This window comes from Cervus elaphus, chromosome 7, assembly GCF_910594005.1.
Source record: "Cervus elaphus chromosome 7, mCerEla1.1, whole genome shotgun sequence".
Lineage (NCBI taxonomy): Eukaryota > Metazoa > Chordata > Mammalia > Artiodactyla > Cervidae > Cervus > Cervus elaphus.
In genome coordinates, this window is record NC_057821.1 from 49,327,447 (window position 1) to 49,353,578 (window position 26,132).

General features: G+C 48.4%; 1 protein-coding gene across 6 annotated transcripts in view; it reads right to left on the reverse strand.

Moving 5' to 3' along the window:
• Positions 1 to 26,132, reverse strand: part of FARS2 (phenylalanyl-tRNA synthetase 2, mitochondrial) — a 288,633-nt gene that overhangs the window by 202,968 nt on the left and 59,533 nt on the right. For 5 of the 6 annotated variants that reach the window (XM_043908613.1, XM_043908611.1, XM_043908612.1 and 2 more), the window contains 2 exons: positions 11,051 to 11,210; positions 1,502 to 1,633 (listed from right to left, as the gene is read on the reverse strand). In XM_043908613.1, the coding sequence (XP_043764548.1) occupies positions 1,502 to 1,633; positions 11,051 to 11,210 (292 nt within the window). The remainder of the gene's footprint in view (positions 1 to 1,501; positions 1,634 to 11,050; positions 11,211 to 26,132) is intronic. The other variant, XM_043908615.1, reaches the window with a different exon arrangement.

The following is a 26,132-nucleotide window of genomic DNA, read 5'->3' on the forward strand; positions in this document are numbered from 1 at the left end:
GCCTCCTCGAACCATCAGAAAGAAACTTGGAGGGCGGCGTCTCTGCGCTCATTTTAACTCTGACAGACGGAGACTGGCGGGGTTAGACAAGGTGCTGACGAAGACACAGCGGTCCGGACAGCACTCCTGCCGCCGCAGACACTCGTCCCCGCCTCCCCGAGTTCACCCACAGGCCCTCCTCTGCCACCTCTCTGCGCCCTCTTCTCCATGAATGACCTTCAAACGTTGGAGAACCGTCCAAGAAGCGTGTGGCCCCGAGCTGGGCTCTCCCGTGAGCCTTGCTGGGCTGAGTGGAGAGGAACCCCGGAGCTGGCTGGCTCTGAGCCCAGGGCGGGCCCCACGGCCCAGGCCAGGCAGCGCCGACTCCCCGCCTCCTGTCTCCCTCCACCCTCATTCTCTCACCCCTGGACCTTAACCCAGGGTCCATGCTCAGCTCTGAGTCCCCAAGAGGGACCGCTCCCCTCCGGTCTGCTGCCGCAGGAGGCCCGTGACCAGCCTGATCCAGAGCCGCCTCACTCCCCGGCCACAGAGGGCATGTCCTTCTACATGGGGAGGGGGTCTGGCGGGCGGTGGAGACCATCAGCATCAGCCCCCCTCCTCCTCCTCCTCCTGCTCACACGGGGACCCTCCTACCCTGATGCCCAATCTTAGCCAGCTTCCCCTGGAGGACTCACAACGTGATAAAGTACTTTTAAACTTAAATTCTGACCGTGACTTAAAAAAAAAATAATTCACAGCTCTGAAATTAAGTTTAGAAATAATTTTTATTTTGGAGGGGGAGGGGGGACCTTGTGGCTTGTGAGATCCTAGTTCCCTGACCCGAGGCTCTTGGCAGTGAGAGCAAAGAGTCCTAACCATTGGACCCCTGGAGAATTCCTATAAATAATCATTTTCATGAAACAATGGTCCTACAAAGAGCTGGAAAGATCGTTCTCAAGTTCCTATAGTCCAGGGAGAATTTCATCAGTGCCCCCCATTTTCCACTCCCCCCGCATCGGGTGGTCCAGCCAACAGTGAGGGTCGAGGACAAACCAGCAGACACTACAGGCCTCCACGTCTTACACTGTGTTCTCAGCACTTACGGAACATCTGCTGAGCCGGGGGCACAGTTCCAAACGCAGTGGGAACAAAAAAAGGGACGACAGGCTGGCTTTGTTCCCAAATAGTCTGGAAGACAGGCAGCTCTCGTGGGACACGCCTCAAAGGCTTGTGGGCGATTCCAAAGCAGCCGACCAACAAACACAACATCGTCAGTGCAAACCCAACACCCGGAGCTGACGAGGAAGAGTTCCAAGACCAAGAAGCCACTGCAAAATTAGGCGAGAGAGATGGTGCTCTCCCAGAGCACAGCGCAAAGTCCGGAGGGCGAAGCCAGCACAGAGGCCGGGCGGCGAGCCCTGCAGGGGGGTGCAGATGCGGACGCAGACAGCACGCGCGTGGGGCTCCCTGGGAACAGGGCCCCCCAGGAGAGCCTGTGCCCACACGCTGGGTCCTCCCGTACCTGAGTTTACCAGCTGCTGCTCCATCACCCCGCAGCCCAGAACCTCCAGCCATTCCCCGTGGAAGTTGATCTCCATCTCGAAGGAGGGGTGAGTGAAGGGGAAGTAGCAGTCCACCCATCTGACGTCCAGTCCTGCAAAGACGCCGGAGAAAAACAGACACCCAGCGTTACAGGCAGTCTCGCCTTTTCCGTGACCAAATCTGCTAAGGACAGAGTAGCTGATGACACCAAAAGACTACTTTCTGAGTCAAATAAATAGCAAATAAATAAATCTGCAACACTTTAGGGGGAGGCAATAAATCTTAAAACTTGAGAAAAACTGAACACGTCTTTCCCAACATGAGAAACACTCTGTGTAGTTCCAGGGCCCTCTGAAACCCAATCGGTCACCTGTCAACCCTGCGGCCACCTGGCAGAGGAGAGAATTAGGTCACGGTCACAGGAAAGGGGGCTTCTCAGGTGGGCTAGCGGTGAAGAACCCGCCTGCCAATGCAGGAGACACAAGACATGCATGAGATGCAAGTTTGATCCCTGGGTCGGGAAGATTGCCCTGGAGAAGGGAATGGCAACCCACTCCGGTATTCTTGCCTGGAGAATCCCATGGACAGAGGAGCCTGGTGGCCTATACAGTCCACAGAGCTGCAAACAGTCGGACACGACTGAAGTGACTTAGCATGCACGCACGGGAAAGCAGGTCATTCTGCTAGTTTCTATAAAAGCAAACGACATCTAAATCACCCCCACGGCCCTTTAAACTGAATCCGTATGAAGCGGTGAACAGGCCTTTTCTCACATTTCCCAATACTACTCTGCTCTTATTAGAGAGCAGAGCTCTCTGCTCTTTCTTAAAAAAAATTTTTTAGTAAATAATATATTCACAGGGTTCAAAATTGAAACACTGTGAAAACAATACATTTCCCTGTATAAACAGGCCATGAGTGAAAAAATCCGAAGTTCGTCAGGTGACCGGTGTTAAGTAAACTTACCGTGGCGATCCTTAATATATACCTATATACAATCATTACATCATATACTAAAACAACGTTCCGTGTCAGTCACATCAATCAAACTGAAATAAAAACAGGGCATGTTTACAAGTCTCACTGGCATACCGGTTCCTGGCTCCTCTGCCCGTTGAATCCCTGAGTAAACTTCCAGGGTTTCCTTTTCATTAACAGACGTGAGCAAACACAGGCATGCACCTCTCATTTCCCTCCTTTCTTACACAGAAACACCACACGTGATCCCACACCACGCTTCTCTTACACAGAGGCACGGAGGCCCACGCCCCACCCTCCATGCCTGGCCCCAGAGACGTGGGTGGGTCCCCCGTGCGCAGAGAGAGCGACCACAAACGCGTGACCGAATCCAGCTCCACCACCGCAAGCCGAGGGGCCTCAGGCAAGTTCCCTAAGTTCTCCCTGCCTCGGTATTGGTCAAAATAAGAACAACATTCATCTCGCAGAGTTCCGGTAACAATTTATTAGGGTAAGTGCGTAAAAAACAAATACTCAATGGGTGATTTTCGACAGGCATGTCATTGCAAACCAGACCGTGATCTAAACTCTCTCTCGGGTTTTCATAAAAATATGAAGAAAAAGAAACATTCCTAAAGGGCACGCTGAGGTCATTGACGTCCATTGCTTATTTACTGTGGTGCTACACGAGATGGTTCACAGGCCTCCTTCAATTCAGCCTTTACGCTGAGGACAGGCAGCCATGAACACAGCACATTCATCACCCCTGCTCCCACAGATGCAGGAGCCGGGCCGGCTTACACACCTCGACGTTTACAATCAGAAAACGCCGAGATGAGAATTCTGCTCCAGACGGGGGGTGCACAGCCCTCCGCTGCCCTCCCCTGGGCAGACCGTGGAGACGGACCCCCCTCGGCTTCCAAGCCAAGCGCCCCCAGCCAAGAGCGCACTGCCGGCCCCCTGCTCCCGACGCACCACGACAGGCATGATAGAGAAAACCGCAAAGGCCAGGCTGTGATCAAAGACAAGAGGAATACTTCCCCCGGCCAGAAACAGGCCCGAAAAGCAAGGGGGCAGAGGGGGCAAAGCTCCGCGCTGCTGGGCTCGGGCTCCGCAATCCGGGAGAGACGCCAGCTCGCCACCTGCAGGAACACGCGCTGCTGGCTTGGGATCCCAGCGAGGCCAGAGGCCTGCGGTCAGACGCTGGCACGGCAGGGGCTCCCTGCTGGCGTGAGAGGGGGACTGAAACCGCCACCCAGCAGAGCCTGGGGCTGCGGCTCTGAGGAGCTTGCAGCAAGCCGAGCCCCGGGGGCGAGACCGGCCGCGTCCCCATCAGGGCTGTGAGTGCATCTGACGGCCCCCAAACCTCTGCTGGACTGAAGGTCTGGAGGGCTCGGGGCCTGGGGCCGGCGTGCAGCCCCTGAGAACTGGGGAGCGGGGCGGGGAAGCAGAAGGGTGGGGCGAGGTGGGGGAGGCAGGGGAGGGGACGGGGTGGGGGGTGGGGGCCAAAAGGCTGGGCCGTCAAGTTCCGGCCACAGCTAGCCTTTGGTTGCCGACGGCCCTGGGAAGAGCGTGCCCGTGGGCGAGGAGCCTGCCCACCTCCGCAGCTGCTCTGAGACAGACACGACTCGCCCACAGCTGGGTCCCAGGACGGGCAGTGGGGAGCGCGTCTCACGGACAACGCCAAGCCTGCTCGGCTCAGAAACAGACACATGACTCGCCCACAGCAACGCATCTAGCCAGCAGCAGGGGATCAGAGTCCATCTCTCCTTCAGAGGCGTTCATCTAAACCGTGCCCGGAGGCCCGTGCTTCCTATAGGGAAATGTCAGCCTTCAGCAGGGAGACGGGCTGGACGCCCTGAAGGACAAAAAGTGAGACCGAAATGTGAGGAATCCTTCACCTGACCTGAGCTGCTCTTAAAGAAACCATCTGCTACAGACGGTACAAGACGGAGGGAAACAATTTAGCAATGTTAAAAAATGTCAGTGAATTCCATGAGCATAAAAGCTGTCTACAGGTTATTTTCTCTCTTTCAAATTCTAAACGGATAACCTCTCTTATAACAGCCTTAGGATGCTGGTGCAATTGAAATGTTAGCAGAAAATAATCAACTGCTTTGGCAAGTAGGGGGAAAAAAAAACAACCCTGAAACTAAAGCAGCTGTAATAACAACAAATTGCCACAAGGAAATAGTGTGTTGTAATTTTTAATTTTGCTTTTCAAGAACAAAGGAATACAACACTAATAATTTAAAAGAGTAAAAAACTCGGGCCATAGAAACAAATAAAAAAAGAGCTGCTGAATAACTCTGAGGCCTGCCCACGCGGTTCCTGGTCATCAGCTGATTAAAGGGCTGAATCCGAGGCTCCTCGGTGACCGTTGGTACCTGAAATGGACCTGAATACGCTGTCACGGGCAGGGCTTTATCCGGAGCGGCCACAGGGGAGTCAGAGGCACAGAGTCGGGGGCAACACGCAGGAGGCGGCCCCCCCTTTTTTTTTTTAACATCATGGCTTTTAGAAACATCAGTGTCAGAAATATTATTGAAATGACTTCTTTCTCTCCTTTCAAAAGAGCTAACATCTAACACAGGCTCGGAAGTCAAAATCAGGGGACTCAAAGTGAAAGTGTCAATCACTCAGTCGTGTCCAACTCTTTGCGACCCCATGGACTGTAGCCCACCAGGCTCCTCTGTCTGTGGGATTCTCCAGGCAAGAATACTGGAGTGGGTAGCTATTCCCTTCTCCGGGGGATCCCCTCAACCCAGGGATCAAGCTTGGACCTCCTGCATTGCAAGCAGATTCTTGACTGTCTGAGCCGCCAGGAAAGCCCAAGGAGGCTCAAACAAGGCCTCAGGTTACTCTGGAGCCATGTGGTTACTTGGTACTCCAATGCTCCGTGTCCGGGTTCCTGAACCTGAAAACTAGATCACAGTCACACCTATGTAACAGATGCAGGTCAGAACAGAGGAAGTCCTTGTGAGAGCTTAATGCAGCAACTGACGCTGTTGCCTACCATCGCTTCCTGTCATCGTCACTACTACGGCTATTGTTACTCTAAACCAGGGGTCCCCAACCTCCAGGTGAGGATCGGTACCTCCCGTCAGATGAGTGGTGGCATTAGATTAGAAATAAAGTGTGCAATAGATGTGATGCACTTGAATCATCCCCAAACCAACCCCCGCCTCTGCCCAGTCTGTGGGAAAACTGTCTTCCACAAAACCCATCCCCGGTACCAAAAAGACTGGTGACCACTGCTCTAAAAGTCGTCCAGACGGCTTGTACCCAGAAGGCTTACTGAAACGTTTCTCAGCAACTAGCACCCCTACCCCAAATAAAACAACTCATTGACCCCCTTCTGAAACGCGTGAAGTCAGAGCGTGGCACGTGCCTTCAGCCAGGTCCCAGGGCGCTGTGAACATTCACCCACCTGAGCGCCGTGAGGGCACACAGCCCGCCGCCTGTAACACGGCCCCTCACCCTTCAAGTTCACAGCGTGAGCCTGGCGGGGGCACCTCCCCTCCCCCAAGCAACACATTAGCGGATGATACAAACGCCCCAACACCCCGTCAGCGATACCCCGCAAAGGTGCACGGGGCTGGGCGAGGCTGGGCGGATGAGGCATGCAGGAGGATTTTTGGGGTGTTTAGCGACTGTGTGAATGGGGTTAAGGATGATCGCATGGCTGGAAGAAAAGAAAAAGAAAAGGCTCTTTCACAGACCGACTTTAGTGCCGGGAACAAGATATACTCTCTGGGCAGGTGGATACTTTACTGCCACTCCACTATTCTGTTGGCTCTGGTCTCATGAACAAAAACGTAAGTTTGAAGATCTATGAAATAGTAACTCTAATCTGTCCTGAAATCTAAAACCTAAAAGTCTAAGCTGGTAGCATTTTAAAAATAAAGCAAACGTTTTCCTGAAATAGAGATGCTACAACTTCATTGCTGTTTCAAAACTTGAGATTCTTAATTCTTGGCCATGGGCATGAGAGGTGTGTGAGAAAACTCATATACTGCGGGAATGGTCTTTTATAAGGAAAACAACTACCTGGACACTTTCACCTCAATGCTCAGTTTTGAAAGCTATTCACATATAAATGTAAAGAATAATGAGACAAAGGAAAGTTCAAGACTATTGTTCAGAGGAACGTAGGGTTAGGGTCCTCAGGACCCCTGGGAACATCTTTATAACATATACATGGTCTAGCAGTGTGTATGCCTGTTTAATGACTTGCTGGAGCCCAGAAGGACTTTTAGGGCACCATCAATGCCAGTCTGAACTGCTGTGCTGTTGTCTGGCATAAAGTCACATCTCATCTTACTAGGCAAAACAAAGACGAGTCAACGTAACTATTGTTCTTTGATTGTATGGCCCCATTTTGATTGCCTTCATTTGCCTGACCTTCCTTATTTCTTTTCATATTTACACATGCATTTAATATCTTCTTAAAGGGCACTGTTCACATATGTTATCTCACTTTATTCTCATGGGAAACTGTACTATTTATTATCTTGAGCTTTAAAAATACTAGGACCTAAAGCACTAAATGACCAAGATTTCGGAGCAATTGGAGGAAAGAGAACTTAAATGTAATTTTTCTGGTTCCATGCGGCCATCTCCAGCCGGCCATGAGACTTTTCTTCTTTTCAGTCCTTCACATGGTCCAGCTCGATGCCCGCTCTCAGTGAGTAAGGCAGCTCAGACCCCCACTGGGAGCTCTCCCGGCCGGATCCAGAGGAGCCACCTTTCCTGTGCGCTCCCTTGACACTCGGGCCTCCCCGGGAGAGGATGTCACACTCTCAGCTGCTCGAAGACTGGGACTGTCTCATGTACCCAATACTGCGACGCTCGCAGCAAAGTGAAACCCACCCGAGGGGGTTCAGAGGAGCGCAGAAGAGGCGGCTCCCCAGAGTTCAGCACAGACTCCAGCAGGGTTCCTGGCTGGAGGACACCAAGGAGGACTTCACTGCTGGTGACATCAGAGGATAAGTGAGAATTTTCCACGTGGAGGGGCCGGGACAGTAAGCAAGTGGAGGGGGGCAAAGGAATGAAAAATAATAAAGAAGAATGAGAAACACAAACACCAGCTGTTAGAGAGAGGAAGCTACCCGCCAACTCAGAACCACTCGGTCACCCGTGTAACCGCAGGGCAGCTTCTACACCTCACAAGGGGTTTCCTTGGTGGCTCAGCGGTCGAGAACCCGAATCCACCTGCTGAGTCCAGAGACACAGGTCCAGTCCCTGGGTTGGGCTGGGAAGATCCCCTGGAGAAGGAAATGGCAACCTACTCCCATATTTTTGCTGGGAAATCCCATGGACAGAGGAGCTTGGCGGACTACAGTCCAAGGGGTCGCAAAGAGTTAGACACAACTTAGCAACTAAACAGCAACAATAAATCTCACAAATGGGGGGTCATCCGATGATAGAAATGTGTAGCAAGACATAAATAAGGAGGGCTTAAAACCAATTTTCTTCACAGGGTGACAACAGAAAAACTGAGATGATCCTGAGTTTCTTTATAAAGTGACTTGACACAGACTGCTGTCTCCCTAAAATGTTAGAACCGATACTGTTCAGTTGCTCAGTCATGTCTGACTCTGCAACTCCATGCACTGCATGCAGCACGCCAGGCTTCCCCGTCCTTCACCACCTCCCGGAGCTTGCTCAAACTCATGTCCATTGAGTCGGTGATGCCATCCAACCATCTCATCCTGTTGTTCCCTTCTCCTCCCGCCTTCAATCCTTCCCAGAATCAGGGTCTTTTCCAGTGAGTCAGTTCTTCGCATCAGCTGACCAAAGTATTGGAGCTTCAGCTTCACATCAGTCCTTGCAATTCAGGGCCAATTTCCTTTAGGATGGACTGGTTGTATCTTCTTGTATCCAAGGAGATGTTAGAATTCTTTTACCATTACTTGCCTCGAAAATGCCCTGAATAGCACAATCCATCTCCCTATAGCATTCCAGTGTTAACTGGATTATATTACTGCTAAAAATATCACAATTCCTATCTTATATCATGAAAGTAAAGAGAAGCTGGCTATAATAAGATTTTTGCATCAGCAATCTCTTTCTGAAACCTGCCTCACAGTTACATTATACCATTTTAACACGAAATAGTCCAAACAAAGAGACAGAAATAGAAAACAGCAAACATCTACACACTCACTATTTAATTTTATCAAATCATCACATTTTGTCATATTTAACTTCATATCTTTTTTGTTTTAGTAGAACCCCATGAACACAATTGAAAGCCTGATTTGGACCTTCTCCGTAATACCGCTCTCTGCCTCCTAGAAAAACACACTAGCATGAAATTGATGTACTTTTAAATATATATATATGTATATAAACAATATATGGGGTTATTAGTGGGTTCTTAAATAGTACACGAACAGTCAAGATATTCGAAGAAACCTTGGAATAACAGGGAAGCAGAGGTTTAATAAATCATAATAAGAATCTTTTTAAACACATATTTGAGTTCACACAGAAGTAGGGAAATCTAGAGGTAGGAAAAACGAGGCACGTAAGAGTAGTGAGTGAGTGGTCAAGTTCCCCAGGGAGACAGTATTGCAGATACCTGAATAAGGCCAAGACTGTGTACTATATATTATTTCTTTATATCTATGTCAATACATACAACTGTTGGATTTTTCAGTTTTTTCACATATGAAGAATGACAAAGGATAGTTCAGGTAGTTTTCATTTGCTTCTCCTGGTTACTAATCAGAGTGAGCATCTCTTCACACATTCAAGAGTCATTCTATTAATAACCACATCATCTGTTGCCTTCATGATCACCCATTTCTCTCACAGGTTGATTTTTCCTTGTTTATTTGGAAGAGTTATTTATATAGCCAAATGTTTATTTGACAAATCACTACTGTCCTATTGGAATGGCTAAAATTTAAACCCCTGGCCACCTCAGAGCACAAGGAGTTTTCATATACTACAGGACAGTTTAGCGGCTTCTTAGAAAGTTAAAATTCAGCTGCCAAAAGATGCAGCCATTGTACTCCTGGGTACTTAACGAAAAGAAATGAAGGCATTGGTCCAGACAAAGACGTGTACACGAATATGCAGAGATTTACCTGTAACCGCAAAAAACTGGAGACAACCCAAATGTCTCTCAATGGATGAACAGATAAACTACAGAATGGAACACCGCTCATCAAGAAAAAAGGAATGAACTACTGACATGACGCTACAACACGGATCAATCTGCAAATGATCGTACTAAGTGGAATATGCCAGCAGGAGGGGTGGGGAGAACACACATCACAGGATTCATCTATATAAATCCGGAAGGAGCGAACGGCAGGGACAGAAAGATCCCTGGCTGCCGGGGGAGGAGACACAGGACATGCAAGAAGGAGGGCCTACCGGTGCCGGAGGAGACATGCGGGGAGGGACCCACTGGTTAGCTGGATGCTACCAGTGGTTTCACGGGTGTACACAAACATTGAGACTTATCAGACTGTGTAAATATGTTGTTTATTGTATATACACTTAGCTAATTATACACTCTAGATATACATAGTTTACTTTTTGTCAATCACACTTCGATAAAGAACTTGTTCTTTTAAAAACTCACAAGAGTATGAGAATAAGAGAGGATCCTAACCATGCAGGGCTTCTGTTTTCTAAACATTTTTAAAATGTAGATCACAGGGGGTTTCCCTGGTGGCTCAGCGGTAAGGAATCCGCCTGCCTCTGTAGGACACATGGGTTTGATCCCTGATCTGGGAAGATGCCTCCTGCCATGGGAGCAACTGAGCCCGTGAGCTGCAACTACTGAGCCCCTGAGCCCGAGAGCCTGGGCCCCACACAGGAGAAGTCCCGGCAACAGAGAGGAGCCGGCGCTCACCGCAACCCGAGGAAGCCCACGCAGCAACAAAGGCCCGGCACAGACGACCATGAATTTATTAACAAATAGAATCTTTTCTAAAAAGTAGGTCGCAATTAAGGAAAAATCTCCCCTCTTCTTTACATCTCTATACAAACAAGCAAAAATACCATCTCAAGTAAATCAGAAAAGAGTTGGAGGGGAAAGGGAAACTAAAATTTCTTAGAGAAAGAATGAAGGGCAAGTGATTAAAGTGAGAATCCACATCTTAAAAACACTGTTCTCCCTCCAGAAAACTGTTGGTATTGTGCTGCTGACACTGGTAATCAGTACGTCAGAATGTAAAATCTTCCTCTGGGCTCGCTCACACACTTAAGAATCCTGCCCCATCGATCAAGGCTGACCAATGATAATATATTAATATTCCGACATTAATCAGCCTGTTCACTTCCTCTCCATTGGTGAGACTGATCTCAATTCATTACCATTCTTATCAAAAGCTGTAATCATTTTTCTTTCTCCAGCTAATTCCATTTTCATATCCTCCTGCTCCTCACATGGAATGAACCAAGAAACCCATAAGCTCTATCTCACTAAGGACCGAAACCATTAACTACAACTTAGACCAAAAACTCTAGACACAAGTAGGCTTAATGATTTCAGGAAGATGCTAACTGCTGAATATTTAAGCCCCCAAAGACAAAGGCATTTAGTACCTACCATCTCCAAAGATATGTGTCATAAGCTGGGTAAGTGTTTGCTTAAGGTCAAACTCGACGAGCTTCGTGGCTTCCAGCGTATGTGTCTCTTGTTTATGGGCAGAGCGGGAACTCTGTTCAAAAAGCTGCAGGTTCTCTCCATCTTTTATGCCAGCAAATAACTGTAAACCAAGAGGAATAATGCAAATAAATAAAAACAGTATCTTCACCAGTCTACATCAAAAACCACAATGTGGAAATGAAACTCAGTAAGTCATCAGTGAACATACTGAAATTGACATTCATTTGGTATCAGCGTTGAACAAGGCCCTGTGCCACATGTAATGGACAGTCTTTAGGAAATTAAAGACACCATTCTGATCACGCTGATCGCCTCTTTTCCTTTTGCACCAACTTACTCACATGCCATTTCCTTACAAGACACATGACCCTCTGTGCTACTGGAAATACCAGTGAACCAGGTTTTCACCACCCTCACAACATGACCTGAGACCAGGTGAGAAAGGACAGCCTAGGCATGAAGTCCTGTGAAGCCCTCTGAGGCTGGATGCACCCTGGACTTGTTGCCCTGTGACCCCAAAGGCCAGGACAAGGCTGGAAACATGTTTCTCCCATTTACTGTCCAATAAGCCACAAAAAATTTAGGTTTGCTGGTAGCTCAGCTGGTAAAGAATTGCCTGCAACATGGGAGACCTGGGTTCAAATCCCTGGGTTGGAAAGATCCCCTGGAGAAGGGAATGGCTACCCACTCCAGTATTCTGGCCTGGAGAATTCTATGGACATGTATAGTCCATGGGGTCGCAAAGAGTTGGACACGACTGAGAGACTTTCAAACTCCAAAAAGTGATACAGGAGCTAAGCTTCAGGTAACAGTTGAAAAAGTGGGGATGAAAAGAGACTTTATGATAATTAAATAAAATAATGCAGAAGCACAGAATCCCAGGTACCTTGCAGTGACTAAATACATTGGCTTCACAATCACCAACCACTAGTCACAGCCGTCATCAGTCCGAAGCTGCTTAACCACTAAAGAAGGCGCTCCCATCTTAACAACAACACAGGTCTTCGCCTGGTAGGGAGACTGACTCAAGACGGAGGTAAGTGAGCACAAGGTGAGGAGGGGGAGAGAAGACGGGAACTAGTGAGGAACCAGGTGACCTAAAGCCAGCACCAGAAGGAGCGAGTGTTCAAATCCTGAGAGCGTCCTGGTGGATCTGATCAGACCCCACAGAAAAGGGAGTCAAATGTTTGCTCAGTTTGAAACTACGGCTTTCCAGAGGCATGGCTACAATGGAAGAGAAAGGGGCAAAAGAAAGTAAAAGATATTTTTTTGGCCATTAGGTAGGGAGGCGTAAAAGAAACAAAAGAGAAAGTCTAGGGCTTCACAAAACCTCCCTCTAAAAAAAATTCCACTAAAGATTCTGCACTTTGCTACACTCACAGAAGAGGGCACCAGAGAGCTGCAAAGCCGTCTATACAACCAAAAACCCACAAAAAGGAACAGAATTAATTCTACAGAACTACAGAAAATCACCACAAAGGAATTAAAAAATTTAAAAACCATTCAAAACAGCTCAACTGATGGCTCTCTACCCCAAAAAAAGAAAACCAAGAAGCAGAAGAAAAGTATAAGATGATACTTGAAAATGAAACTATATGTGCTCAAACGAGCATTTGGTGATATAAATAATTGCTTGATGTTTAGAACAAACATGAACAAAAAACAGAGAATTGTGAAATCAAGAAAGAAAAAGAAGGGAAAAAAATCATTTCAGAACTAAACTCTAACTTACAAGACACAAGGAATAATGGATTCAATGAAGACTTAGTGAGAAGACCTGAAGAAAAACAAGGAAATAGCCAAGAAAATGACAAAGAAATAAAGAAGAATCAGAGAGAGGGTAGCAGAAATGGAAGACAGGCAAAGGAGAAATAATATTTATATAACTGGAGTCGGTGAAAGAGGAAAGACAAAACAGTGGAGCAGAATAACTGTGAACCAGGTAAAATGGTACCTGAAGAACCACATAAAAGACATATCCTAGCAGAAGTATTAGCCCTCAATGATGAAAAAATCCTCAAGGTCTCCAGGCAAAAAGATCAAACATCTTAGAAAGGCAAAGCCACTGGCTTAGCATCAAACTTCCAAAACAGCATACAAACAAGGTACAGTGAAGCCACATATTCAAACAACTCAACAACAACAACAACAAAAATACATGGACCAAGAATTTTATATTCAGCAACGCTGGGCTTTCAGTACTAAATCCACAGTAAAAGCTTTAAACATACGAGAGCATAGGGGATTTCTTATTAATGACTCTTTTTTCTATATGTCACGACAAAATAGAAATAGTGTAACTCAAAAGTGGAAGAAGACAGAGTGCCAGTGGAATAAACTCATTGGTTTAATGGCCGAAAACTTCATAGAAAAATGTTCAGACAGAGGAATGCAAAATAAAACAACAATGACACATTGTTTTTCAACTATTGCATTGGTGGAAATTAAAAAGCAAGACAACAGTCTTTTGGTGAGGCTTGGGAAAAGATGAACTCACACACTGCTGATGGAAGTGAAAACTGGTGGGACCATTCTGGAGGTAAATTTGGTAATGTCCAACAAAACTACATTTGCAGTCATCTCCTGACCTAGCTCTTCTACTTCTGGCTATTTACCCTGAATACACCTCCAGAATTAATATATACATAACCAGGTTTTCACTATAGCATTATTTAAATTTGCCAAGTACTGGAAAACAAAGGCCCACACAAAAAAAAGAGAGAGAGGTTAAATAAACTATGGTCTATTCATACAGGACTCCAGTACTTTGGCCAGCTTATGGAAGAACTGACTCATTGGAAAAGACCCTGATGATGGGAAAGATTGAGGGCAGGAGGAGAAGGGGACGACAGAGGATGAGATGGTTTGATGGCATCACCTACTCGACGGACGTGAGTTTGAGCAACTGGGAGTTGATGATGGACAGGGAGGCCTGGCACACTGCAGTCCATGGGGTCACAAAGAGTCGGACACGACCAAGCGGCTGAAATGACTGTTCCACTGAACTGACTGATCCATACAGTGGAGTACTTAAGAGACATAATATTAATTAAAATATGAGGATGACCACTCTGAAATGATATGTAATGATTCTCAAGCCCCACTATGTGAAAAAAGCAATCTTACTATGGTACTTTTCATGCAAGAAAGAAGAGAAAATAATACAATATACATGAATCTGAGAATTCCCTGGCAGTCCAGTTGTTAGGACTCTGTGCTTTCACTGCTGAGGGTCCGGGTTTGATCCCTGATTGGGGAACTCAGATCCCACAAGCCACTTGGTGTGGCCAAAATATATTTAAATAAATGTATTCTATATAAGTGAATATATATAATATCTATATAATGAACCTGTTCATTCGCATAAAACAAAAATAAACAACATAGGAATGAGGAAATAGAAATGAGACTGACTGCCTACTAGAAAGCGGAACGGAACAGGCTGCAGAATGAAAAGAACTGGGAAACACGGTGGAGTGAAGAGGAGGTGGTGGGAAGCGGGCAGAGACAGGAGGGACCCTTTTTTAAGTAAGATTGTTCATACAGTTCTGACTTTTGGAATCACATTAATATTTTACTACTTTTTAAAAACTAATATCTACAGTGTCTGCAATATATAGGTAGAACAAAGAAAATACTCATTAACATACAATAAAGACTAAAGTTTGGAAAATTCTGCAAGAAGGAAAAGCAGTGATTCATGATACCATCAGCATAATACAGCACAGGAGAAAACAAACAAACAAACATGTAAACAAGTCAGCTCTTGTTTCTAGAGGAAATGTAACACTGGAGCTGGAAGGTGCATGAGACAGCAGCCAAGCCAGTCTCAGATAAGGAGACGGACTCTGGAGAGGTGAAGACCCAGGGAGGCTGAGGTCACGTAGCCGAGCGACCACCACGCAGGGACTAAGCCACTCGTCTCACCCTTGATTCCAGGGGCCTTGAAGTGGCTGCCTTTCACTTAGCGTTCCGTTTGAGAGACATCCACTGGCAATAAAACTAAATTAGATTTCCATTAGCTGCACACAATAGGCTGTGCCATTTGTTTTTCCACTAGGATTTCTTCTATTTCTCTGACATTTTTTTAAGTGTCCTTGCAGAAGCCTCAGTGACCCAGAATACAAATTCCACCGCTACTAGAACTGCTTACAGAAGCCAGGGCAGGTAGTTCACAAATGAGAAAAGAATAGGTGCAAAAAATTAATTCTAATCAGGCTTAAGAATAAAAATGGATTGCAAAAGCCAATTATATTTGAAATTTAGAAAGCCAAAAGGATTTTGCAAAACGGCCCAGATTTTAAACATACATTTAAAACACAAATAAAAAGGCAAATGGTCAGAAGAATAACATACATCTATGCAAAATCCGATGGGCAGCCAAGGATAAATGGGCTTGAATGACAACAAAATTCCAGGCAGCTATTTAGGGCTGCTCCGTGGTTCCCAAGGCAGCCATTTTTCTATTCAACTGTTTAAAATTATGCATTGATCACAGGTTTAATCCATACAGTCCACCTTACATATTAATGCAAACATCCCCCCATCCCCGCCCTGCTTCTCTGAATTCCTGGGCAGATGCAAGGACCCTATAAGTGACTTTGCTGCTGCGGCGTGGACTGCTATTGGCTAACACTTATTGCTCGTTTACTAATTTGCTACCTTACTGCAGGCTTACCTTTTCACTTGAGGGGTTCATTTAATTCTCACAATCCTGTTCTTTCCCCCATTTCTCATATAAGAAACTTAAGACTTTGAGAAGTTAACCGGCCATTGGTACACAGCAAGTGATGAAGCGTGAACTGAAACCCAACTCTGGCCCCTGATCCCATCTTCCAGGCTCCTCTTATTTCTCTGACAGCATACACATGACCATCAGCTTGGCTTGGTGGTCAGAGGGCCTATGGTCAGACAGATGGGATGAAGGAGTGGACAGAAGGCTTGAGCAGAGAGGCGCAGTGGTGGCTTGACACGGTGATGCGGCGGTGGGCACCTTCCATGAAACAGTGACGGTTTATCCCAAGTAAACCATTATTGTTGCACAAGGGCCAATCAGTCCTTCAAAGAATGAAAATTAAAACTTTGTTTTTTGTGTATCTTCCAATGCACACGTGCTTCAGTGTGCCGGGTTATTTGAGGAGGCCCGCTCTGGAACCTCGTGTGAGCTACGACGATGCTGCCCCCGTAACAGGGAGGCGCCGGGCGGTGGAGGCCACGTGGAGGTCGAGGGCACCGCCAGGCACAGGGAGGCTGGTGACCCTGTGGCTCCTATCACAACACCAGTGCTTGACAAGGGGTATCTCAGCCTGCCCTCCTCATCCAAGGAAGGACAAGAAGCAAAGGCGAAAAGGCAGGAGAAACGAGGAAAAGAAAAGCTTTGAGAGCTTAGACAAAGCAATAATCCTCATGAAGGTGGGAAAGACGAAGAGGCGCTGCTCAAACCCAGAGGTGGTCAGGAGAAACCTCCAGGAGGAAGAGACGTGGGTGAGTCATGTTGCTCGTTGTACAAAACTCTTAAGGATGACAGAGCATAGAATAACCAAAATAACACCCGAATTCAAGGAGTCCCCGTGTGGCGGGGGGCTCTTAACACTCAAGGGCCCTCAAGGAAACCCAAGGAGAATGCGCTAGGCACGTGGGATGCCCAAGAGCACACGCTCACTGCATCTCAGCTTGACCGTGGTGCCTAGGAGACCACCCCACCTCTCCTGCTGCGGTGCCTGAGCCCAGGAAACAGGCTGGGGGCTGGCCCCACGCCACAGAGAGGAAAGAATCTGGCTCTTCAGGCCCACCTTCAATTAAAAACTGAGAAAATGAAACGCACAGCCTCTCCTGATGGCTGCAGGTGTCACTAATGCCCCACAGTGACACCGTCCTCATGGCTCTCACCTGGAAACCCCCCCACCCCGTCTCTGGGACCTTTGACCTCTGCCTGGCTCTCTCTGCTCAGTACGCGTGGTCCATCCTCTTCACACAACGGCCTGCAAGACCAACAAGACGCCCTCCATCCCGTCTCCTGCCGCGCCCGCCCTTCTCATCGCAGTCAGACTGGCAGCGCTTCCGTGGTTCTCTTCACGGCTTCCTCTCCTTCCTCCCCGTCGTTAAGTATTTCTACTCCGCAGGCCTCCTTCTCAGCTTGCACCCGTCTTGCCCTGCAGACTCTGCCTGAGATGGGCGCAGCCAAGCCACCACGTGCGATGGAGCCTGCGTCTGCGTCTCCACCCCCCCACGCCAGCCCGCTGGACACGCGCACCGGCAGAACCTCCGCCCAAACATGCCCCAAGTCCACTGGCTCTCCGGACCCCACCCCAAACACTCCTGACCCTGGGAGTGGTCCCAGGACGGCAGCCCAGGCATCCTTTTCAGCTGTTTTTCCTTTTCCTTCACTTCCCCGCATGCAGCCACCAAACCCAGTAAATCCCGCACTGCCCCTCGAGTCTCCCCTTTCCGATCTGCTGTCCCCGCTGTTTTGGGGGCTTTGAGCCACCTTGGTTCTTAGATGATTATAAATAACCTAGTCTCCTCAAGACCAGTCTTGCCCTACCCTGCTCCATTTCCACCAGCTATTTGGCAGATTTTTCTAAACCACTAAACCGATGACATCTTTTTTTTTCGCATTGGCTTCTTTTTTTTTTTAATTTATTTTTAATTGGAGGATAATTGCTTTACAATATTGTGTTGCTTTCTGCCATACATCAACATGAATCAGCCATAGGTATGCATATATCCCCTCACTCTTGAACCTCCCTCCCACCCCACCCCACCCCACCCCTCCCCTCCCCTCCCCTCCCCTCCCCACCTGCTCCAGGACTCATCACAGCCAGGTCCGCCCACCTTCCTGTCTATTGCTGGCGCTCCCTGGAGCTCCGCGCCCACCCCTCCTGGAGAGTTTCAAGCTCCTTTCTAAGATGCTATGTAAGCCTTCTATGACTACTCCAGGGATACAGGTTTCCTTCTGCGCCATGACCATGTCTCTCTCCCAGTGCTGACTGGACGGTGTGGACCATCCAATTTACCTGCCTCTCTCGCTAAGCTGTCCAGGAAGGCCAGGACCTTACAACAATCCTGTTTAGGAGGGGCTTCACATGGCATCTCATCTATGACCAGTTCAGCTCAACCCAAACCCAACACGGACCAGGCCAGCTGAGTCCCAGGCACAGGCCATTCACCTGGAGAGTGACAGATAAAGCCGGGATTCTGATGAATACAGTCTCCTCTACCTGGCAGCCCCACTGCTTATTAATTCTTGGCTCACGGATGGAGGAATAAGTAAGAATCACTTCTAAAAATAAGCACGTTCACATATCTTGCCATAGGGACTCCCAAGCCTTCCTGTCCCCTGAATGCAGCAGGAAAAATTCAATTACGCTATTCAAATCCAACTTAAGCATCTCAGCAAATATTAAGTATTCAAATCACTGTAGAGGGAGGATTGGGATGTCTTAGTGAGATGAACAGACAGACGTATTAAAGGGATAGCAGGCTCATCCAAGTGGATTTCGGCTGCTAATTTCCACAGTTTTTAATTTCTTTAAACAACTGGGCCCTGAGCGAGATCTTCATTATTTGGGAAACTCGTGAGTAAAAGAGCCCCGTCAAGTAGAGCTCCGTCCTGGGGTGTCTGTGGGAAGTCTGTTCCTGCTCTAGCTAATTGATATTGAATCGGGTTTGTCATCCCCCGGATTTCTGGCGACACACCACATGCCGATTAACCAAGGTTTGGAACAGCGCGGGGGAGGGGACGCGGCGAGGCGGGGCCCCCGCGGAGGGCACGCAGCACCTTCCCCAGCTGCCTGGCGCCCTCTCCAGGCCGCCAGGCTGGTGCCCGGGCGGTAACGGGAACAGACGCGGAACCGTCAACGTCTGTGGCGAAGCAGGCTACAAAAACACCATGGAGGTGGAGAAGCTACTTCCGCCAGGCAGCCTAACCCAGCACTGGCTGCCGGGCGCCACGAGGATGAGAAGCCAAAGCTCCAGGTGGTTTCCGCCCAAGCTTTCTAGGAGCCCCCACCCTAGACCTCCACGCGCAAACTCAGGTCCGCCCTGGACGACGCGGTCTTTCCAAACCGCCCCTCACTCCAGCCTCCATGAGCGACGATTTAGGCTGAACCCATCCAAGAGGCGGTTCGGCTCCTGGCGGACGCGTGTGCCCCATACGCCAGCCTCAGAAGAGCCTGCGGACGGCGCGGCGTTCGCCTCCCTGGAGGCATGCCCCTGGCACGTGGGAGGCTGGCTCTGCAGAAACGTGGTGAGCGCCCGCAGCGAGCGGCCCTGCCCCCTGGGGTTCATCATCAAAGGACGGTGGGCTCGGACAGGTCTCGAGGAGGGTGTCTGTCCGCGCTTTTCTCTCCCGGCGCTCCTAGGGGCTCCAGTGGGAGAAGCGTGTGTGTGCTCGGTCGTGTCCGACTCCAGGCGACCCGTGGACTGGAGTCCGCCAGGCTCCTCTGTCCATGGATTTTCCAGGCCAGAACGCTGGAGTGGGGTGCCATTTCCTTAGGAAGACTTCCGTACATTAATATTCTCCAAGCTCTGGGCTATACAGAGAACACATCAGGGACTTCGAGACGTCAAAGGAGGGAAGTCACCTACAAACTAAACGAGAGCTTAGATGTCTGGATGCGTTGAGGCAGAAAACAACAATGATAACAACAAAAAAAACACCCTGTCCCGGCATGAACCAATTCTCATGACAACCATCATCTAACAGAGGAGAAAACTTCACCCATCCAGGGGCCGACAAAAATCACGCTCTCCCATCATGTCTTCCCCAGCCATGTGACAGATAACGCAGGGAAGGAGACTGGGTTTTCCTCCTCAGGAGGCCAGACAGCTCGTTCCTGATGTCAGCAGCAGGTGAAACGTAACAGGACCAAGCCAGGCTCCTCTAAATTCTACCGCCTCCCCTCAAGGAAGGTGACATAAGACATGACTAACAAGTCCACAGCAAAGATGGCAGTGGCTTAAAAAAAGAAAGTACATCAGACCTAAAAAGTAGGTCCCACGAGCTTACTGATTCATGCTGACGATACACAGGCAGAGGAACACTTAAGCAGCATCTATGTTTAAGACAAATATGGGGGTTGGGGGGCAGACATCTGCTGAGCACGGTGGACTCAGGCGCTCCAAGCACACTCAGGAGCAGTCCCGTGTCCACAAAGGACAGTGAAGGAAACTGAGGCTCAGAGTGGCCCAAGAGCTGTCTCAGACCACAGACAGCGAGGTGCAGGGTCAGGACTGGGCTCCCCTACACTGGTGTCATTTCGGGTGACAGGCACTGCTCCCAGAAACACTTCCCGTGCCTGATGCCGAGGCCCACAGATGGGCTCCGAGAGACGCGATCCACAAGCACAGGTCCTCGCCTCAGCCCTGAAGGGGGAAAGTGCGTGATTGCACACTTCTGACACTCTCGTGTATAAGCACACTTTCATGTATTTTCTAGCAATTGACTAAATGTACGAGGAGTTTCGGAAATGTGGCATCCATAGAACACAGCTGAGGAGTTATCAGGATTTCCCAGAGGTGCTCGGCATCCACTACAGAGTCAGGCCGACCAGGAACATGACGGTTCATTCTGTGTCCACTTATCTGGGCCACAGGGTCACCAGGTATTTGGTTAAACATTATTTCTGGGTGTTTCCATGAGCCTGTTTCTAGATAAGATTAACATCTGAATCAGCTGACGGAACACAGCAGACGGCCCTCCCCGTGTGAGTGGGCTTCATACCGTCTGCTGAAGACCTGAATAGAATAAAGGCTAAGAAAGAATTTTTTCCCTCTGCCTGCCTATCTCAGAGCTGGGACACTGGTCTCCTCCTGCCTTCAGGCTTGGATTCAGACTGAAGCTTTCCCGTTGGTTCTCCTTGGCCTGGACTTCTCTGCCTCCAAGATCAAGTGAGCCACTTCCTTATAATTAATCATCTCACGTCATCTCTCTCTACATACACACACACACACACACACACCCTATTGGTTCTGCTCCTCTGCAAAATTGTATTTATGCAAATAGGCAACACCTGAAAGCCCTGGAACACATTTGAAAAGCAGAAATCACACAATGTACAAGAAGGAAACTACCCCTGCATCTTCAGTGGTGTTGTGGTTGGTTGTGGATTCCGAGTGCTGGTAGAACCTTTCAACAAAAAATCATTATTGGCTGTATTGTTATTTTATGGATGAATTTATTGCCGGTTATTTAATAAAGACCATGGCCTACATTAACACATAATGGAGTCAACATTAACAATTAGATGTTAAAATTATATTTAAGACACTGTAGTTCAAATAAGAATAATTTACACCACTACTTCAACTCGATGGATACATATTCTACATGGACGCAATGCCAAATTCCCCCAGAGTGAGACATCATCGCTACCATAGGGTTCTCTCTGCACTGAAAAGGTGAAAGAGTTGGGCCAACTCGACTGAGGAGTCTTTCACCTCGTCTAAGAGTCCATGTCCTAAAAATACTGAGATCACCCTGGAGGTAGAAACCCAAATTCCCTCTGAAAATCCATCTCTCACTCAAGATCCTTTTATGAGAGTTGTTTGTTCCATGTTCCATTTGTCTGATATAACCCTTCCCTGTTTTAAGCCTGAGTCATGAACTTTAACATGTATGACAAATGACTGAACCCCAACATGTAATAGGCCTCCAGGAGTCAGCTTTTCTCGGATGAGCAGTAAGACCTGCTTCCTACAAGATCCATACTCTCAACTCTGTACCTGAGTCCAATCACCAGGGCCTCACCAGCTTTCTAAACATAGTACTTCCATTTTCTGGATCTGGAATGTTCCCTGCCCCACGACAGAGGCTCTCGGATTTGCACAGAAATTGTCCCTTTGGCGTCCCCCAAATATACTCATCCTACCCTCCAGTCCTAGGCAGCCTCTGACCCTTAACGCCTGACTTCAACTCGACCCTCAAATCAACCCTCCAGCTAACACCTGGTCATTCCCAAGTTAGGTGCATTCTCTGCCGCCTACGGCTAAGTTAACTCTAACTAGTCTGTCCATGAAATCCACCACCAAACACAGTCGCAGCCCAGCAACATGGTCCAAGAGAAATATTACAGAAACAGCAGAAGTGGGAAGTATTATTACGAGAATAGAAAACAGGTTTTTTCTAACTTGCTACAGACTTAGGCTGGAACATGGAAACTGAAATGGCTCCTTGGACACTGACTTCTAATTTCACCATCCAATCCAGAGGCCTACAATACCCCTTAGACTATATACAAAGTACATGTATGTTTGTGGAGGTTGTCCAGATCTCTCATCACAGTCTCAAATGGTAAAAAAAAAAGGAGGTCAGAAAACCCTTCTCTGATGAAATGCTATCAATCAAATACAACATTGTAGAAAGTTTCAATAAAGCTGAAAACCCTGAATATTCATTGGAATGACGGATGCTGAAGCCAAAGCTCCAACATTTGGGCTGCCTGATGAGAAGAGGATGAGATGGTTAGATAGCATCACCAACTCAATGGACACAAATTTGAGGGAACTCCAGGTTATAGTGGAGGACAGGGGAGCCTGGCATGCTGCAGTCCAAGGGGTCACAAAGAGTTGGACAGAACTTAGCGTCTGAACAACATGGTGAAAAACAGCAGTGTTTAGATGACATATCTAGTTGAAGAAAACTCTATTTTATCTTCCAAACCCATTCATATGGACAAGTTTATGACTTCACTGAGACCTACTCCAGGCTGAGTCAAGAGCATGACACTAGAAAACAGATTCCAGGGCAAAGCCTCAGAGAGAGGATATTTAAAGTACCCAGGAAAAGGCACGCTACTAGCTAAATAGCAGGTGTCACCCTTCACCTTTCCAAGGGCATCGCGGGCATCTGGCTGTGCAGTCTGATGGGGCGTGAGTGCCAGGGGCTGCTGGCCCCCCGGAGGCCAGCAAAGAACCCCCTCCTGTCCCCAGCCACCTGCACCCACCGAGCTGAGAACATGAAATTCCACCACCAGCCACACAATAGCTCTCAGGAATGTGTGGCAGGCCAAGAAATGTGGTTTCTAGCGAGGTGTGAAGTCTACTGTGAAAGAGCATGATATCACTGTGGAAATATTTCTGCTTTTTCCGCACAACACTTGAGCTAGTACAAAAAATACTGTTACTGTAATTATGCAGATTCAGTAAAACTGAGTGAGGCCCCTCCCGGTCTCCATCGGCAAGAGGGGAACAGACATGGCAATGATTGTCCTGAGACCCTGGAGGAATGAGACAGAAGACCTCATCTGATTCGCTCTGGATGCTGTGTTGGTGCAGGTACATGAGCTTTGACCCTTCAAACCACCCTCCGTCCTTCATACATTTCATGTACTAAGGGCCAGGAACTGGAGGACTTCTCCACTACTGAAATTATACTCAGAAATCCTGAGCTAGCATCAAGGACAAATGGTTTTGCCTCCTTAAATGTGACTTGCCCCAGCCACTCCTGTATTGGGTGAATAACAGCCTGCCTCCCTGAAGCCTTCTAGACACTCAGGAGAGGGAGCAGGCTGACCCTGCCAGTTATCAATTCACTGCCTCTCAAGAAGTCAGTCCACCATTGACTGCTCCGTGAAAACTGAGCTGGGCTCTTGAAGCGTTTGTCCTTTACCAGCTGGCACGGTGTTAAGCTCAGTCAGTAGAGGTCACTGGGATGTTGCGAGGGGCTTCGTGCTGGAACCTTGGGCCTCGCTTGCCCTGCCGTGCAAGCAGCCCCACCCCGCTCCTCAGGCCCCCAACTGTCTCCCCCAGCACCCCTCTTAGGCAGTGTCACAGCACAGGGCTTCCTGCAAGACACCTTCCCCAAAACAGCTTCCCCTGGCACCCCAGAAAGCAGATATCCAGTCACTTCCAGAGTGTAGACAGCCAGCAATTCCATCAGCATGAAACCACTACACCATCCAGGGAGCCATAGCTGGGGCCGGGGGTGGGTGGTGGCAGGGGATGGGGTCTCCTCTGGGGGCCCAGCCCCAGACTGGGGGCGGCCGCTGCTCCTGGATCCATTACTTCCATGTTGTCCGGCGTTCTCTTCTTACTTGCCAGCCCTCACCACCCAGTTCCCTGTGTTACACTTCATAATTCTGTATGTTAAGTTTTCCATGATCAAGTCACAGCCGGCCTCTGCCTTGCAGTCCAGCCCTGCCCTCCGTGGGAAGCCTGGGGCAGGAGAAACAGCTCTGGGAGTGAAAAGTGGACGATGGCCCACCGTGTTCTTGACACTGTGCGCCGCCATCCTTGACAGGGCGGACGTCTGGAGAACGAGGGCGCATCTGAGTGCCTCATCCACTGACGGCTCCTCGGCGCAGAACCCTGGGCGAGAGACAGGACGAGGTGCAAGGAAGAAGGAGCAAGCTTCAAGGCGCTGAGTGGCCAGTGGGGAAACCAGACGTGCAGCAACCCTCAGCCCCGGGCAGTAAGTGCTGAGAGCTCCCCGCGGTCAAAAGCAGTAGCCAGGGGTCAGTGCTGGGACCTCAGGCTAAGAGGTCGTCATTCCTACCTTGTCATGCGTGTGTGCTAAGTCGCTCCAGTCGTGTCCAACTCTGTGCGACCCCATGGACTGCAGCCCACCAGGCTCCTCTGTCCATGGGATTCTCCAGGCAAGAATAATGGAGTAGGTTGCCATGTCCTCCTCCAGGGGTCTTCCCAATCCAGGGATTGAACCTGGATCTTTTATGTTTCCTGCACTGGCAGGCGGGTTCTTTACCACTAGCGTCACCCGGAAAGCAAGAACTAATTCTCTGACGGGCTCAGTGCCACAGAAAACAGAGACTTGGCTTGCTTTAAATGGTCTCCAAGCCCCAGTCCGTCCCCCAGTAACCAACTGTTATCCGAGTTCAATGTGTGGTGGGTCCTGACTGTGACCAGCTGCCTTCTGCTTCACTGTCAAGAGACATCTAAGTAAATATTTGGGTAGAGAAAAAGAATTTTAAAAAAAGAAAAGCCATTTCAGCTTAAGTGTCTCTGACAGGGGGAGTCCTTCCTCTAAAAGATTTTCAAGAAGAGATTAGGGGAACATGGTGACTATAATCTATCAAGGCCAAATGAAAACTCCTTCAATAAAGCCCCTCCGCATGAGGCTATTAAGGAAACCCAATAACCGCATGGTGGAGGAGAAAACCTGTCATTCACTGAAAGACAGCACAGTGATTCGGGGGACAGGGCAAGAATAAAGAGGCCGCCCTTGGTTCACAGTGAGGCTGACGGCGGGGGAGCCCGGCAAAGCCGCCCAGGAACAGTAGGGTTCTAATGAACCATCTGTAAGGTGGGGGAGAGCTTCAAAGCGAGGAAAAGGGCATTTTCTGATGATGAATGAGAGCGGTTTTCTAACAAGGGTGGACCACGATGGACACTAAATGAAGGCTGTCCACTCCACCGGGATCAAGCCATTGCAGACAAGTGCGTGGCTATGGAGGGGCCCCGACCTGCCCTCCCACTGTGGAAATGAGAGCCACAGGGGTTACTTTACAAAGGGAGGTGGGGTCTTCCCTGGTGGTCCAGGGGCTAAGACTCCTCGCCTCCAATGCAGGGGGCACAGGCTCGATCCCTGGCCAGGGAACTGAGATCCCACATGATGCATGGCATGGCAAAAAAAAAAAAAAAGCTTTAAAAAAATAAAAGGGGGGCTGGGATGGGATCTGAGTTTGACAGAGAGCTAGTAATGAAGTAGTATACAGCAATAATGGTGGTCAAAATTATATCAAAAGCTTACTTCTCTGTATATCTTTGTTCATGTCTTCTATGAAAACATACCCCTTGGTTTCTATGTGAATATTCATGATTACATATTAATTATAAAGTATTTACAACTTCTCTATAACAACACCTTCAGTTATTAAGACTTGAAGTTTTGTATTCCATAGACCAGCAAAAACTTCAAAAAAGTCAAGGCACTAAGAAAAGGTTGGCAACAACTTATTTTGCCAAAACAGGCAAAATTTTTGAATACTATGACCATCACTTCATAAAAGAAAGAACATGTTGACAGTCAGGAAAGTAACAAGAAAATCACTTTAGGACAGGGAGA